We start from the raw sequence: 17,533 nt of genomic DNA, 5'->3' as shown, positions 1-17,533 counted from the left end.
CAGCAGGGAAGGGAGATATGAATAAATAATGGCAGAAATATAAAATTACAAACTGTGTTCTGGGCTACGATGAGAAGTATAGGATGCTGTAAAAATGAGTAACAGGGAGACTCGATCTTTTGGGGCACGGGGTTTGGGAGATTAAGTGAGGCACGAGCTGAGATATGAAAGATGTGTGAGTTAACCAGGGCCAGGTGGGGAGAAAAATTCCCTGCGGAGGGAACGGCAGGTACAAAGCATTTTGAAGACGAAATGTGATTGAAAGCCACTTTCTTTCCCACCTCACAGCTCCTGCACTTATACTTGCTTCTGGCAATATCTCCTCTGAGATCTGATCTTCCCATCGCTGGTCCATCTCATTCAGCTCTTAGTTCAAATGACGTCTCAAAGATGCGTTCCCTGAACATCCTTCTGAAGTTAATATGTTCTGTTTTCTTCCTAACACCTACCTCTGATTCAAGCGTTCATATTCCTTTGTTGAACATCTCCCCCACCGGTTGAATGCAAACCCCAAGAAGGGAGAGATTTGGGGGGCGGGCGGGGGCAGATTTAAATGCTGAATTCTCAGCGCCGGGCATACAGCAGTTGCTCAATGCATGCTTGCTGAGCGAAGGAACAGTGCTTGGCGCCAAGTCTGCGCTTGGCAAAAGCCACAAACATGCAAGAGCAGAAGCGGAGCACGCGCTGGGGGCACAGACCCGGGCCTGCTGCGCCCGGGACCGCGCGAGGGGCGCGCCGGGGGCGGGGCCGCCCAGCCGGAACCCTTGGGCCGCGGCGGCGGCGGCTTCCGGTCGCGGCGGACACTTCCCGCGGAGGGACCCTGCCGTGGCGGCGCGGACCCCAGGCTGACGCGCACGGCGGCCGAGGAGGGGCGGCGGCCATGGACGACCACAGCCTGGACGAGTTCCGCCGGCGCTGGCAGGAGGAGCTGGCGCAGGCCCAGGCGCAGAGGAAGCGGCGGCGGCCCGAGGCTGCCGAGCGGCGGCCGCGGCGGCCGGAGGTGGTCCCCGGGCGCGGCGAGCAGGCCTCGGGGTACCTGGCGCTGGCCCAGGGCCTCCTGGAGGGCGCGGGGCGGCCCCCGGCGGCGCGGGCCGCTAGGCAGGACGCGGCGAGCCGTTCCCGCTCCCCTCCGGCCCGCGAGGGCGCCGGGGGCGGCGAGCAGCTGGTGGACCAGCTCATCCGCGACCTGGTGAGTGGCCGTCGCCTCCTGCCGAGGCCCGGGCCGGCCCCCGCGCCCGGTCCAGACCCGCGAGTGAGTTGGAAAGTGACTCTGTGCCACCAGTGTAGGGGAGCAGTGAGTAGAGGTACCCACACCTACGTTTGTGCGTGCATAGAGTTTGTGCATCTCTGGAAGCCGTGGTTCCCAACTGGGGGCGGGTTTGTCCCCGATTTGGCACTGTCTGCAGACAGTTTTGGATGCCACAGCTGGGAGCGGGGGTGGTTTCTGCTAGTATCTAGTAGGTAGAGGCCAGGCATGCTTATGAACGTCCTACAACGCACAGGACAGCACCCACCAAAAATTATCTGGCCCGAAATGTCAGTAAGTATGAGACGGAGAAATCCTGCTCCAGGAAGATCCCTGAACTTTTAACGAGGTTGCCTTTGGGGTGGAGAACCCAGAGCATGGGTAAGAAGGAATTTTAACTTTTCTCTATATACTGTTGGGACTATTCAGGTTTTTCTAACTGTCCCATGTGTTGCTTCAAAAACAAAGCAGAAAAAAAGGGAATCTTTTGGGTGCTGTCATTAGCATGGAGGGTCTTAGCGTTTTCTTGGGCATGGGTCCCTTCCAGAATCTGGAGGAAGACAGGGACCCTCTGTCAAAAAAAAAAAGCTCCCGTGACAAAGTTAGGACAATCAAGATCCCCCAAAACATGTCCATGGTTAAAGAGTTAGGACAAGACAGCAGGTTTTTTTTTTTTTTTTTTTGAGGAAGATTAGCCCTGAGCTAACATCTGCTGCCAATCCTCCTCTTTTTGCTGAGGAAGAGTGGCCCTGAGCTAACATCCATGCCCATCTTCCTCCACTTTACGTGTGGGATGCCTACCACAGCATGGCTTGACAAGCGGTGCCATGTCTGCACCTGGGATTTGAACCAGCGAACCATGGGGCCACCGAAGCAGAAGGTGCGAACTTAACCACTAGCCACCGGCCAGCCCAAGACAGCGGGTTTTAGGGGTTTGATTTAAATTAGGCTCATAGGAGGCTACTACAGCTTCCCGATTGGGAGTAATTTTATAATCTGTATTCTGTATCAAAAGTTGTTTCACTAGGTGATGGCTTAATATTTAAAGTAATATGTAGTTATATTCAAATAACAATAGCTATATGAGTTTTCACCAAGTGTCTGGTCCTGTGCTCTGCCTTATCTTTAAGGTTAGAGATAACTTTTTTGTGTGTGTATCATAAACATTGTCTCTCTCTTTTTTTTTTTAAGGATTGGCACCTGAGCTAACATCTCTTGCCAATCTTTTTTTTCCTTCTTCTTCTTATCCTCCCCAAAGCCCCCCAGTACATAGTTGTATATTCTAGTTGTAGGTCCTTCTGGCTCTGCGTTATGGGACGCCGCCTCAGTATGGCCCGATGAGTGGTGCCTTGTCAGCGCCCAGGATCTGAACCATGAAACCCGGGGCTGCCGAAACAGAGCACGCGAACTTAACCACTTGGCCATGGGGCCGGCCCCATAAACATTCTCATTTAATGTGGCAATTCTTATACATATGAAAATTCATGCTGGCATCACGCCTACTTCTGTAAAAAGTGGGTCATCACTGAAGAAGTCTGACACATGTAAAAATCTTTCAGTGCCTTGGCAAGGTGGCTTAGCACCTGATAAGTTGCTCAGGCCGCTTCAGATCCATGCAGAAATTACTCCCATGGAAGTAGATTTATAGGCTAAGGCAAGAGCAGCTTATGGGGTAGAGACAAACAGGAAAGTGGATTATTAGGACAAAGGCACATTTGGGGCCTCACAGCAGAAATCCTCCCCACTGAGTGTAGCAATGTCCCCAGGCTTCACAACAATCCTGGGAGGTATTGTTAGTTTCCTTTTACAAGTGGAGAAGCTCAGAGGTTTTGTGTAATTGGCCCAGGGATACCCAGCTGATAAATTCTGGGGATTGGGTTTGGATCCAGGTCTATGGGACTCGAAATTTCACCAGATAGGAGTTTTGCACACTTGACCTGATGTAAGAATCTCCTTAGGGCTTGTTAAAATACAGGTTCTGGCCCCTTCCCCAGGCCTGCTGAATCTCTCCAGAGGAGAGGCCCAGAAACCTGGTGAGTGGGGTGATCAGGCAAGTTTGAGAGGTTGCTCTGCCGTAGAGCTTCCTTTGGTTTGAGTTCCTGGTTCTCAAGGCTTTCCAGCGCTAACACTCGTGAGGGGTAGCCACTGATACCAAAAATAGTGGATCCCTAAATGAAGTATTGTAAAAATGGGAGGGGCCTGCCTACTGCAGCATCCAGAGGTTCATATGCTTCATGTGTCCTTGGAATCTAAGCTTCCTACATCATTAGAAAAAGCCGGCCCTAGATGTGTGCCCGTGATCTCTCTGCCCCCGTCAGAATGACCACATCAGCTCCTGCCCGGCTCTGCGCTGCTGTGAGCGGCGTCCCACCTTTGGGGCTCCTCTAATTCTCTTTTGCACTTTGCAGTCATCAGTAACACTGCTGTAAGTAGAGTAGTAATTCAGTGCATGCTTGCTTTCTCCTTGGTACTGTCTTAAAGGTTTAGAGCTGTTGTCTTCGTCAGTTCTCCCAACAGCCCTCTCCGGTGGCCATGATTAGCTCCCTTTGGCAGATGAGAATTAGGAAAGTAATTGATGTGTAAGGGGCAGTAAACCCACCCAGTATCTTAAGTTTAAGATAAGTATCTTAAGTCATCTTAAGAGAAACGATGGTAACTTTTGTAGAAACGGCTTGGATTCCTGTCAGTGGTTGTAAGCCCCAAAGGCCACAGGCGGGTCGTGTAAATGAGTGAAGTAGGCTAGGTGTTGCTCACTCAGTCCTTTTTTTCCCAGTTCATCAGGTGTTTTGTTATGCAGCTTTTGCAAATTCCAACCATACTTCTGTAATAATTTCTTTCATAATGGCTATCATTCTTCCTGTCACATTAAATATTAGACATGACAGAGATTGTCTTGATGATAACCCTAAAGAAAAATACTTAACCATTTTTCTTGAAATATGGCCATCCTCTTGGTCTTGTTTTTCCACTCTTTAAAATCAAACTCTGTATTGAGGTGTACAAATCATAAATATACAGTTCAAAGAATTTTCAAGAGTGTACATGTCCGTGTACACAGCACCCAGATTACAGAAGAGCATTACCGGCTTGTCAGAATCCCCATGCGTTCTCTTTCACCCAGGGGTAACCACTCACCTGACTTCTGACAACTATTTTAGTTTTGTCTGTTTTTTTTTTTTGTTTTTTGTTTTTGAGGAAGATTAGCCCTGAGCTAACTACTGCCAAACCTCCTCTTTTTTTTTTTGCGGAGGAAGACTGGCCCTGAGCTAACATCCATGCCCATCTTCCTCTATTTTATATGTGGGATACCTACCACAGCATGGCGTGCCAAGCGGTGCCATATCTGCACCCAGGTCCGAACCAGCAAACCCTGGCCACTGAAGCAGAACATGCGCACTTAACCACTGCGCCACCAGGACGGCCCCTAGTTTTGTCTGTTTTTGAACTGTGTCAGTAGAATCATACAGTATGTACTCTTTTGTGTCTGGGTTCTTGTGCATAGCATTATGCATGAGATTGATCCCTATGAATAGGCCACATTTTATTTATTCTACTGTTGATGGGTATTATTGATAACTAGTTTGTTAATAGCCGGTTTGGGACTATCAGGAACAGTGCTGCTGTGAACATTTTGTATCTGTTTTGGAACAGGTATACTCATTTTTCTTGGGTGTACACCTAGTTGTGGAATTGCTGGGTTATAAGGTATGCGTATGTTCAGCCTTACAGGTCTTGACAAATAGTTTTCCAAAGTGGTTGTACTGGTTTTCTCATTTATGATAGTAACTAGAGTATGTGGAATACAGAATTTCACTTTCTTCTTTGCCATAAATATAATAACACCCAACTAAGATGACATTTGGCAACTGAACTTGACCCCAGCATGGGTGAGATGATAGTGACAAACTGGGAAATTCATGCTGTGCTGGACTAAAAGTGGGAGCTACCATCTAAGTCAACTGGTTCTTGTTGGAATGTTGTCCTAGTGTTGCAGAGACTTTAGATTTTTGTTTTTAAACTGGGACTATGTATTTTCATATGGACTCTGTCAGTTCTTGCTGCATACAAAACACCCAAAACTTTGGCTTAAAACAACTCTATTGGGGCCAGCCTGGTGGCATAGTGGTTAAGTTTGCACACTCTGCTTTGGCAGCCTGGAGTTCACCGATTTGGATCCTGGGCTCGGGCCTAAGCACCACTTGTCGAGCCATGCTGCGGCAGGCGTCCCACATAGAAAGTAGAGGAAGATGGGCGTGGATGTCAGCTCAGGGTCAGTCTTCCTCAGCAAAAAGAGGAGGATTGGTGGCAGATGTTAGCTCAGAGCCAATCTTCCTCAAAAAAACTCCCAACACTTTATTTAGCTCACCGTTTTGCAGAGTGGCGGCTTGGACTGCGCATATGTGGGCTTACTCGTGTCTGAGGTTAGCTGCTGGTCAGAAGCTCTGTTCCTGGGGACTGGCTCGTTGTGTTTGTGTGCATCTGGCTTATGTGTCTCTCATCATCCAGCGGGTTAGCCCTGGCTGAGCCTTCCCAGAGTTATGAGAGGAGCAAGAGGGCAAGCCCCAATACTTTTGAAGTCTCTGTCTGGGTCATGTTGGTTATTGTCACATTGGCCAAAGCAAGCCATGTGGCCAAGCCCAGATTCGGTGTGGAGTTAGCTGAATGCCTGGATATGGGAAGGCATGAACGAAATTGGGGCCTTTTATACAGTAAACTACTACACAAACTCTTCCCATTTTTAATTGTTGGTAACTGATACAAAAAAGTTACATTTTAACTAACACTGCAGGTTAAAGAAAAACTGCCTGGGGGTGGATCTGCCTTGGGTCGTGAGTTTGTGATCTTTGTCTTATGTCCAAGAGGATCCAAGACTCCTTGCTTGATCCTTGGATAACTCCTGAAAAAGAAGATTTAGTTCCCTTTGGGACGCCCCAGAAATTGACAGGCTGATCCAGTTGATATGAAAGGGAAAATAAAAATGTGGTACGACCTCCCAACATCCCCACCCTTTTTTTCCGACCTTTGGTGTGCTCTGGTAGACCAGTGCATCCTGTTGTGGTTTTGGGGTGGTGTCTCTCACTTCAGAGTCTTCAGTGTCATCACTAGAGTGAGAACAACTCGTAAGTCAGCAGTCAAGAGTTAGGTGCCTTTTGATGGGTAGGTGCGCAGCACTGCATCGGAGTGTCGTGTGGCTGGGTACTACAGGCCAGGCCTTTGATGGACACGCACAGCTGAAATGGAAGCTTAGAAATGACTCCTCTTGAGCCTCGTCTTCTTATGAAGCTTTTATAATGGCACTTAGAAGCCATTTGTTTTTAGGTGGTAAGTTGGGAATGCCTACTGTCTTCCGGGTATACGGTTAAGCTAGTGAAAGAAATGATACATCCCTGGTCAGAATTTCATAGGCAGAGGCATTTTCTCTTTCTTTCTTCTGTCTTCCATGTCCCTCTCTCCATAAACTCAGGCCTCTCAGAGGTAGTGGAGACACTTAGGTATAAGCACAAGTATGCTCGTTTCTTTCTTTCTTCACTGTGGTGGTTGTGATGTCCAGTTGCTTGGTCCCATTTTTATGTAGGTGATGTATCAGGACTTTGGGTTGCAAGCACCCAACTCAAATTGGCCTAAAACCCCAAACTGGAATCTCTTGATTCATATAACAGCATTCCAGGAGGTAGTGTTTGTTCCGGGGGCTTAGATGATGTAACAAGAAATCTCTCTATCTCTTGGTCCTGCTTTCCTTTTGCTGGCTTTATTCACAGGCAGGCTCACTCTCTCTGGGGTAAAATGGCTACCAGCAACTCCAGTCTTCCATTCGATTAGCTTAGCAACCCAGGGGAAAGAAAGCATCTGTTTTCTATAGCAAAAGTCATGAACGTAAATTCCCATTGGTCCACTCTGGGTCATGTGTCCATCCTTGAGCCAAGCCCTGACTCAAACTGGCCAGGCTTGTATCGTGGGGTCAGCCCCACTAAACCATGTTGACAGGGTGGGCGTGGGGTGGTTTCCTAAAAGAAAATAAGAGGTGAGGCTGGCCCAGTGGCGCAGAGGTTAAGTGTGCACGTTCTGCTTCGGGGTTCACCAGTTCGGATCCCGGGTACGGACATGGCACTGCTTGGCACGCCATGCTGTGGTAGGCGTCCCACATATAAAGTAGAGGAAGATGGGGCATGGATGTTAGCTCAGGGCCACTCTTCCTCAGAAAAAGAGGAGGATTGGCAGCAGATGTTAGCTCAGGGCTGATCTTTCTCAAAAAAAAAAAAAAAAGAAAGAAAAAGAAAAAAAGAAAAGAACTGGCAGTGGATGTTGGGCAAGAAACAAGAGGAATGGCAGATGTCCACTTTAGGTGGTGAGTGTTTGAAGCAGCACTGACGATGGGAATGTGTGTGTTTTGTATCCCTCCAACATGTATTTATTGATCAGCTGAGTGCTAGGGAATCAGCAGTAAACAGAATAGATACTTCCTGACCTCAGAAGCCTACAGTCTTGCTTCTTTTAATTAAAAGAATGACATTAATGGGACCAGAATAGCCCTGGAATGAGTCCAGGCTCTGGAGTCAGGCAGACTGGAGTTCAGATTCAGGCTCTGCTGCTGACTAGCTGTTTGTCCTTGGGCAAGTTAACTTAGTCTGCCTTCCTTGTTGATGAGCATGATGCTGGTACCTATCTTGTGAGGGGGCAATGAAATAAGGCATGGAACATTCTTAGCACCGAGCCTGGTGTACAGTAAGCAGCCAGTGAATTTAAAGTAGTGCTAGTATGATCATTAGTATCACAGAAGATTCATTCTACTATCTCACTTGCTCTTTGCTGAGACTTACTGCTGAAAAGCCCCTTGCCTCCCCACCTCTTGGATCGGGCATCCCTGGAGGGCAGAGTGTTGGCTTACTCCTGTGCCCGCTCGTGCAGGACTCAGTGCAGTACCGAGTCTCTGTTTGTTGAGTTGGAATAACATGGGCACAATTGCTCCTTCCAACAACAGCCTTATGAAGAACCCTTGTGAATATTCAAAGCATTCTTCACATTAAGATTTGGGTTTTCAGGCCTGATAAAAGTCTTAATACTGCTGGCCAATATCTGTTGCTCCCTGTGTCAGTATTTAATTTGTCAGAGCCTACATCTTTGTTGTCAACAGGATCAATTTGATGGCTTAACTTCTGTTTTTAAGTTAGAAAAACGTAAGAAAACTTGCTGACATGAAATGAGAAGACGGACAAGTCAGATGTGAGCTCATGAATTGGCTTACCTGGAAAACCTTCCCTTCCTCTTTGCCTTCCTTTTAGGGCTCAACGTGAATTCTGTCTCCTGTGTTAACTCTTCCCTGATCCCTCCAGCCCAGAGTTCTCTTAGACTTAGATTCTGGGCAAGAGGGAGATAAACAGTGACCAAATAGTTGTCAGGTCGTAAATGCTCTGGAGAAAAATTAAGCAGGTGGGAGGGATAGAGTGTGTGCATGCTGGGGGAAGGGCTGTCGTCTTAAATAGTGCTGTTCAAGAAGGCCTTCCTGGGAGGGTCACACTTCATGGAAGGAGGTGAGGGAGCAAGCAAGCCGAGATCTGGGGAGGGGATTCTAGGCAGACAGCAGTGGGTGTGGAGGTTCTGTGGTGGCCAGGGCCAGCTGGCCTCATGGGCCTGTGTGACCTGTGTGGTCACACAGGGCCCCAGGCTCAGAAGGGCCGTGTGCTTGGTTTCGTGCTCTGTTGTTGCTGTCTTGAAATTCTTAATCATTTTTGAACAAGGGGCCCCACGTTTTTGTTTTACACTGGACTCCACAAATTATATAGTTGATCCTGATTGTAGGAATGTGCTTGGAGCGGTTGAGGCCCTTGATGTGAAACCCTTTATATACTCTTTCCACAAAGGAGTCCATAGCCACACAGACCCCTCTGGGGCGCAAGCTTCTGACAAGGGAGCTCCCCTCCCCCTGACTTCTTTCTGGGTCCTAAAGTTCTGGTCCCTGTTTAGATGAAAAGGCAGCTTTGGAAGCAGAGGTCCAGTGTCTTCCTCATACTGACTCCCTTCGCTGCGTCACCACCCTCCTGGGATTGCCCCAGTGCTCGCTCCCACAGTCCTTAGCTTGGCTTTTTCTGTCTCCATGCCTTGGTAGAGTGCCCAGGGTCCTGAGTAAGAATGGTTCTTGAAGTTGGAAAGCGCATAAAAAAAGATAAATCCCATGGACATTTATTGTGCATCTGCTGTGTACAAGACACCGTGCTGGTTAGATATTGTAGTGTTCTGGTTGGGTTATATCATCCACACATGCAATCCGCAAAAATTTATTGAATACCTTTTGCTCTTCCTCATAGCCAGGCTTGGGGATTAGGTCCAATGGTAGGAGAGACATTGGCTTTGTGTGGACTGCTTGGGAGCTTAACCACTCTTCTAGCGTGGTTGCTTTGGAGACGTGGCTTTCCAGTTCTAATAGCTCACTTACTAATGAACTTTGGAATGCCTTAAGGGACTATCCAGACTGCCTTTTGTAGTCTCCGCTTTTCATTCCGTTTTACGTGTTGATGACTTATCTCTATAAAAGATTTGATCTCTCATACACTTGTTACCAGCACCTCTCCTGCCTCCAACACCTGGCATGGCCCTGAAGTCAGATAGTGTTTTGAGCATAAAATACCTTATTTTAAAAATGTATGCTTTTCTTTGTGAAAATGTCATATGCTCATTGTAAAATATTTAGGAAATTCAGAAGAAGAGAATGAAGAAAACAAAAATCTCTCGTAATGTTATTCCTCAGAGGCTACTGTTAACATTTTAGTGTACTTCTGTTTTTTCTTTGTGTAAATAAGAACATGTATTTTGAGACAAATTTGGGATTATAAATGGATGCCTATATATCTTGTCAGTGTTTCTGGTTTTTTTCCCCAGTCAACCAGTTTTTTTCCTAAAGAAAACGCAGGTGAAACGGGAACTCCTCCGTCCCTCCTGATTGAGATTGTGTGGGTCTACCCTACTCTGCTGCAGTACGTGGAAAGTTGAGATAAAGGCCTTTAGAAAACAGTCTCCTTTCAGTCACAGGTTTAGCAGAAATGTTATTACATATCTATTGTTTGAACTCGGGGGCTTGTCTCAGTTTCTTAAAACACCACCTAGAGAGATCTTCACTGTTTGGTTTGCCCTGGAGATATACGTTGGGAACAAACCTCAAGTCAGATTCTTCACTTTTCGCTGCTTTGGCTCTTAGTAATTACCCCTTCTTCTACTAAACAAGAGAAGAAAGATTAAATTTCTAACAGTTAGGCACAAAACCAGTCCATTTACAGAATTAGTCTTACATTAGCACATAGGAGTACCAATCAGCCTCCCTGGGGTGGATCTGTTTGCAATTTCTCTTAGCATTTTTGGAGGAAGTCCAGTAGACTTTGGGAAAATCTAGTATTCACTGACTTTGAATTAACAAAGTAACATGACTCCTTTGTGGTTGGGTTTTTTTTGGCTTGATTGAGAAAGGATTGATTTTTGTATCTGTGTAATTTACGGTTGTGGCTCTCAACTTTTAGTGTGCGTGAGGATCCCTGAGGGAGAGGCGCTTGAGCCCTGCCCCCCAGAAATTTGGGGTGACAGGTCTGAGTGAGACCCTGGATGTTTGGGTTAAAAAAAAAAAACTACACAGATGATTTTGATGTGTAACACAGGACGAGAGTCATCAACAGGGGTAGAGAATCAATATCTGAGCCATTGAAGAATTAAAAGCCAGGTTGTATGTTATCAAAAAGATGTTTTTCCATCAATTTAAAGGAATGTTAATATTTTGAATTTATTGGTCTTCTGTATGGTCTTCTGTAGCATAAATTTGGCCATTCTCACATTGCCTTGGCTATTAAATTGATGCAAAATTATTCTCTCTAAACATTGTAGTCGTATTGACATTTTTATAGTGTGACCGCATTTCCCTGTATTAATATTTCCAGTGTCTTTAATCTCTTTCTTCCTTCCTTCAGAATCCCTTTGTTTCTGAAATGCTGACTTGTCCACGTCCATGTGTTTAAGTCAGTACAGATAGAGAGTTGGTTAATGGGGCCTGTAACTTTTTGGATGGCTCTGTGCTTCAAAAGAGCCTAGGTGGAAGTCTGATCATACCTTTTACGTTACAAGGTATTTTTCTGCACACTAGTGGCTAGCAGTATTTTTTACTTATATTTATGAACTGTGGGAAGTATTAAGTGAGAGTGTTTAAGACATTCTGGTGCTATTAGGGTATATAGCTTCTATCTAAGGTGTGGCTCCATGTTATCCTTGTTGAATCATGCACACCTAGGAAAGAATTGCGTTTTTACCCACAGGGTCAAACGTGCTCATAACTCTTCAATCTTTTATAAGGTGATATGTCACAAGTGATGGCTTACTAATAATAACAAAGTGAAGTTTATGAATGATTTACTTAATGTTGAAGCTGCTCCAGTGTTTGTCTGTCTGTCTTGGGTATAATAACATCACTCTAACTTCCTGCACTCCATTTTGCCTCCTTGAGTAGAAGAACGGGAGTAGGTTACCTAGACTGATGCCTCTGGGGTTGTATATAAGAACCCTTGGGAATGTGTTGAAAATGGGGCTATCATGGATCGTGTCTGTTGCTTTGGAAAAATTGAATTTTCCGTGAAGCGGACTCTGAGATGGAGATTTGCATGCAGGTGGTTTAGCGGGTTAGCCTTTCCGAGAGGTCCCGAATTGAGGCAAGGAAGCCAGGCCCTTACACTCAGCTGTTGACTAGTTGTTGAATGGACACCGTCCTCCAGGAGGGGATGTAACCTTGGATGAGGCAGCTCGTTTGGTCAAGGGCAGTGCCTAGGAAGGGACTCAGCTGTGAGCCAACGCCAGGCAGCATTCTGGGCATCTGGAGGAATGAGTGTGGTGGACCCGGAGGGCGAATCTGAGTGACCCACTGCAGCATCCACTGCAGGAGCCAGTGACTGAATGTCTTGCCAAAAAGATTCCAAGTGTGCACACGAAACTTCAGCATTTGGTCTCCTCACCTGTGGGGTCTATATATTCCTTAAGATGTGGGCCTTCCTTTAGTATGTTGGTTGTGCAACAGAGAGGATTGTTCACGTGGAAGTCTAGGACTTGATCTGTTTGGGATTGATCATCATTTTGGAGTTTAGATGTAATTGTTTTTTTTTTGTTTGTTTTTTGAGGAAGATTAGCCCTGAGCTAACATCTGCCGCCAATCCTCCTCTTTGTACTGAGGAAGATTGGCCCTGAGCTAACATCCGTGCCCCCTTCCTCTACTTTATATGTGGGACGCCGGCTACAGCGTGGCTTGACAGGCAGTGTGTAGGTCCGCATCTGGGATCTGAATGGCGAACCCTGAGCCGCTGAAGCAGAATGTGTAAACTTAACTGCTGTACCACCGGGCTGGCCCCTAGATGTAATTCTGAGAGAACAGTGATTTTGAAAAATGTTTGGCTTTGTAATGTTGGTGTTTACATAGTTATAATTCAGTGCTTTGAAACAGTTGTTGCCCTCCAGAACTTATAAATGACTAAGAACCATCACAACTGATGGATCAATAGTGAGACCTGATTGTTGTTGGTATGGGGGCCGCTACACCCTTGACAGGTCATTTGCACCCTGGTGGCTGCTCCTTTTCATCCACTGTGCATTAGAGCAAATCCTTCTTTAGTTATTACTGTGGTATAACTTAAAATTGACGATTCTGTTTTACAAGTCCTCTGGGAAAAGACCTGTTGTATGGAAACTGTCAGTGTTCAGACTCCTGAATGCTTAGCCTTTGCTGGACCATCCTTTTTCGCTGTCATCGAGTATCATCTGTGTGTGGTATGAAACGGGGAGATGACCTTCTGTGTAAACAACAAGCTGGTATAGGAGTAACATGGAATGTGGACCTCGTCACCAAGTATTTATTGAAGGAAAAAGGAGCTGGAGTGCCACTCAAGGAAAGAAAATAGCAGTATTAACAATTGATTCTTGCATACCTCCCCCTTTCCGTGTATTATTTCATGTTATTTTTAATAACCTACCTATTTATAGGCTAGTTGTATCTGTTTTACAGATGAGGAAGCCGGGGCTCAGGTGCATGTAGCCTGGTCTCGTGGCTAGTCAAGTGGCAGAACCAGGGGCTTCAGTTTAAGCTTTGCTCTGAACCTGGATGCTGTGCTGCATCCCAGAGACCATGGCGTTGGGATCAAGGAGGCTGGTGGCAGGTCGGGAGATGCTGAGGTAGAGGCACTGTTCTTGAGGATGAGGGTGGAGGATTGGCCAGCTGAGTAGGCAAAGGGGCGAAGGCTCCTGCCGCTGGGAGTGTGACTTTTCCACACCAGAATAACTAAAAGCAAAGCTGATTTCTCTTGCCTCATCACTCTAGTGTCAAGTCCAGGCACCAGGGTGTAGAGAGTCCTGAAGGGACCGATTGAAGACAGCAGTGCCTGGCCCGCCTCTAACGGTGAAGCTCAGTGAGAGTCCACCATGTGTGCGTGCAGGCTTTGCTCTGCCTTTATTCTGCTCACGTGAGGATAAGGAGCATTTCTCTCTTGTTCCTTTACCTTGTAGGTAAAGTAGCTTCTCCACCTCACCAGTCAAATAATCCAAAAGAGAAAACAGAAGTCCGGGGTTGCAAAGGATAGTCTGTGTTGTGTGTGGCTTTCCTCCACGGCGGGCGACTCCCTACTGGCTTGTGTTGAGAAGTCTCGAGTTGTATCTGGGCCGAGAGAGAAACCGATGCCTCTTTTTCTTGATGAGTGAAGCCAGTTAGTTCTAGGAGGGGGCCTAACCTGGGATTAGCCTAGTGACTTTCCATTGTTTTTTTAGGCGAGGACCCATTTGTTTTCCAATTACACTTGCAGATTTTTTCCTGTTTTTTTCTGTATAGCCAACATTTCGCTTTTGATTTAACATTCTGTTCCCTCTTTGCCCGCGGAGAGCTGTCAACTCTTACTCTTTTGTTCCTCTAGAGATCCTTTTTGGCCCTCTTACTTAGCCTTGCACTCTTTTTGCAGTTGAATACATTTCCTTCTTATGCCCTGGATTATCTTTTAGCCCTGAGACTCCTAGATGAATGGAAACATGATTCCAGAAAAATCTTTACCCTGAATCTTGGTAGGGTTTCAGTCAGTGCTCACACTCCCTTAAAAATTCTGATGCTATTTTCGATTTTGAGACTGCAGCCTTGCAGTATATGACTGTTGTATTTGAGTGGTGAATTAATAATTTGCTTGCAACCACTAAGTCACTGATGTCAGCCAAAGCTTATAAATGAATTTTTTAAGCAAGTTCTGTTGGGACAAAGAGCGCCGCCTTCCCCAGCTTTGCAGAAGCACACACCAAAGTGAACCTGGCAGGTGGATTTGGGAACAGGCAGAGGGGTCCATATGCACGCTTGGCTTTTTTTCTGTTTCACACTCGTATTTCTTTGTGCTACCCGGATCGTCATGACAGCCTTATCTCTCAAGTAAAGCCTGTTACCTCATCCCTAATTGCTTCTCCAAAGGCAGGCAAGCTCTGATTTCTCTGCGTTAATAAATGACACCGAAGAAGAGCTGCTTTGTCTGCATTGGCTCGCTCAGGTTAACCGATGTAAGCCCTGAGTGCATTAGGAAACCTGTGCTACTCCAGCGGCCAAGGGGAGATGTCTTCACCTCACTCACGAGCAGCATTTTATTTGTTTACTTTTTGCTCATGGTCACAGCCCTATTCTCCTTTTTCTGATGAAAACACTTTAGTGACCTCGGTCAGCATTTCTCTGGCTGTGGGTACTCACTTCCCACCAGGTTGGGGGGTAGGAGCAGTTGTCCTGGGGGGACCAGTGGCCTCCCTGATTTCAAGGCTTACTTTCTTGGCTACCTGCTGCTCAGCTTTCCTTAGAAGCCAAGAGACTTCCCACAAGCCTTTGCACTGAATCCTGTGGGCGTACCCCAGGTTGTCACATGACACCCTTGCTTCTCCTTTTTCATGCCTTATGAGAAGTGGTCTTGTTTATTTTATAAGTGGATGTGAGGAGGGTAGAGGATGTGGGGTTGGAGAATTGAGAGTGGCTGTCAAGTTCTGAGTTCTGACTGTGCTCCGCAAAAAGTGAGAATGCTTTGCTCCTCCTGGGAAAAAGCGTCATCCCTCTTGTCATCACCTAAGGATATCTCTGGTAATTTAAAAGGCCTGTAAATAAGAGCATTTTCATATTTCAGAATCGTAAGCTTATTTCCTTTTTTCTCCTCAGAATGAAATGGATGATGTGCCCTTCTTCGATATCCAACTGCCTTACGAATTGGCAATCAATATATTTCAGTATCTGGACAGGAAAGACCTAGGAAGGTGTGCACAGGTAAGCTGTCATTAACTGGCGTTCAAGACTTACCTACATGTGTAATTAAAGTATAGGAAGCTCCTGGGTAACAGAAATTTACTTAGGATTACAGATTTTCAAGAACTTATGAATTGTGTAGCAACTTTACTTGAGGGAATGCAACCTTGAACTTAAAGGACTGTGTTCCCCCTCACCACGCGGTGTTTATCTTTTTGTGACCATCTGCTCCAGAGCTCTGTTCTCCTTGCAGTCTGAGTTATGGCTGACCTGTGGCAGTGTGCTCAAGGCTGACAACGCTGTGCTGGGCCTTTATTGAGCTATCCTGAGCTGTTAATGTCCTTACCCTTTTTAATGCAAAGATGTGAGCCCTTGGTTAAATCAAGCCAGTCATTAGGTTGGGAGCTGAGGGTCAGCCTGAGGACAAAACAGTGAAGTCATGTTTTAGGCCTATAATCCAAATTACCCTTTAAACACCCGACTCCCTCTCAGTGAGGTGCGAGGTGTGAGGCGGAGGAGAGTGGCTCCCACCGAGGGAATTGCAGATCAGTGTCCCCCATCTCAGGCGGACTTTGGGGGCTATGCCCACAGAGTGGATGGTGGGAGATGGCATCTGGGCCAGACTTGACTGTGTACATGAATCACAGGAGACCTCGATAAAATGCAAGTTCAGACTCAGGAGGCCTGGGGTGGGCCCGATACTCTGCATTTCTAACCAGATGATGCCAGTGTGGCTTTGGCCACTCTATGAGAGGCAAGGGTTTATGCCATTCAAATTGGTCCCCTGTTCTCTTCTATTTGGCAAAGAGTGTGTAATTTTTGGTAAGTTCAATGTGTATATGATTGCTGACCATTTGGCTTTTCATGGACAACTGTTCCCAGAAGACACTGGAGTATCCATTGTCTATAACTGCCAAAGAATTAATTTGTATAGTGGTGACCGTTTCCCATGCCTGGATTCAATAATGCATTTTACACAAGTGCCTGTGCCTTCGAGAGAACGGTGGTAAAATGAAGTGGTAGGAGAACTGTGTGTAGAAGTCGAAAGCACCTTCGAGAATGTGAAGTCAAAAGGATTAAGGTAGTTTGAGTGGTGAAAACTGCAGCCAGATGTAGGCTCTAGAGCTCGTACCTCTGTGGCAGTTCAACGGGATCACACAAAGTACAGGACGGGTTATGGTTTCTGGTTTTACGCTGTTTCCTTATGAAGCATTTTGCTTAATCAAAATTATTTTTCTACTTAAATGTGAATTTAAAATGTTTCCAGTATTCTTGATTGCCACAATGTTACTTAATTTGGGGGTGTTGGCAAATATTTTTTGATGCAGAGTCTGGAAATCTTTAGGAAATGACGGAAGAAATCATTCAAAGGCTGAAATTCACTAAAGAAAAATGTGTTGAAGTGTAAACTCTGCTCAGAGCCTTTCGATTGCGTCAAGAAAGAGTACGTACGTTGTCTTCTTTCCCTTGGAAATTGGATTGGTTATGGTCTAACTTTACACATTGGCCCTGTGCCCAAGAGTTGAAAACAAGGGTGTAGCTAAATGAGTCGAACTCCTGGATTTCAGCCTGATGCTGTTAGCCGAAGTCTTGGAGCAGGGTCTAATAGCTAGCTGCTTTCCACGAAGTCAGCATTAGCTGATAAAATCTTCCTTCTTGATAGGGAGCTGCTGTTTAAGGAACCATTTCTTTTAACGTTGCTTTTTGCTCTCCTGCTTTGTAGAGGGCCATGTGGCTTTCACATCTGCTGCTGGTTTTCTCATCCAAAGAGTTTATCAGTGAAAGATAGGATCTAGTGGAAGAAGAGATCCCCTTTTGGTACAGCGGGGCTGCATTTCAGGGTAGATTGGTTATGCTGGTGAGATTATTCTGCAGGTGTGAACACTTTAATTTGCAACACAGTAGTCCAATTGTCCACTAGAATTCTTCCCTCTTTGGCCTGTTGGATTTAGGGTGTTTTTTTGTTTGTTTTTTGTTCAACCTAATTTTTAGAGTGCATGTGTAAGAATAGAAAATATTCTTAAACA

The 17,533-nt window shown here is 46.0% G+C and overlaps 1 protein-coding gene across 1 annotated transcript in view; it reads left to right on the top strand.

The window, feature by feature from the left end:
• Positions 1-788: 788 nt before the first annotated feature.
• The window catches only part of FBXW8 (F-box and WD repeat domain containing 8), a 114,016-nt gene continuing 97,271 nt past the window's right edge, over positions 789-17,533 (top strand). Inside the window, exons 1-2 of the mRNA XM_070627156.1 lie at positions 789-1,189; positions 15,423-15,527. Coding sequence (XP_070483257.1) covers positions 881-1,189; positions 15,423-15,527 — 414 coding nt within the window. The 5' untranslated portion in view covers positions 789-880. The remainder of the gene's footprint in view (positions 1,190-15,422; positions 15,528-17,533) is intronic.

Source organism: Equus przewalskii, chromosome 7, assembly GCF_037783145.1.
Source record: "Equus przewalskii isolate Varuska chromosome 7, EquPr2, whole genome shotgun sequence".
NCBI lineage: Eukaryota > Metazoa > Chordata > Mammalia > Perissodactyla > Equidae > Equus > Equus przewalskii.
The sequence above is the reverse complement of the archived record's forward strand: the minus strand, read 5'-3'. Positions and strand labels throughout refer to the sequence as shown.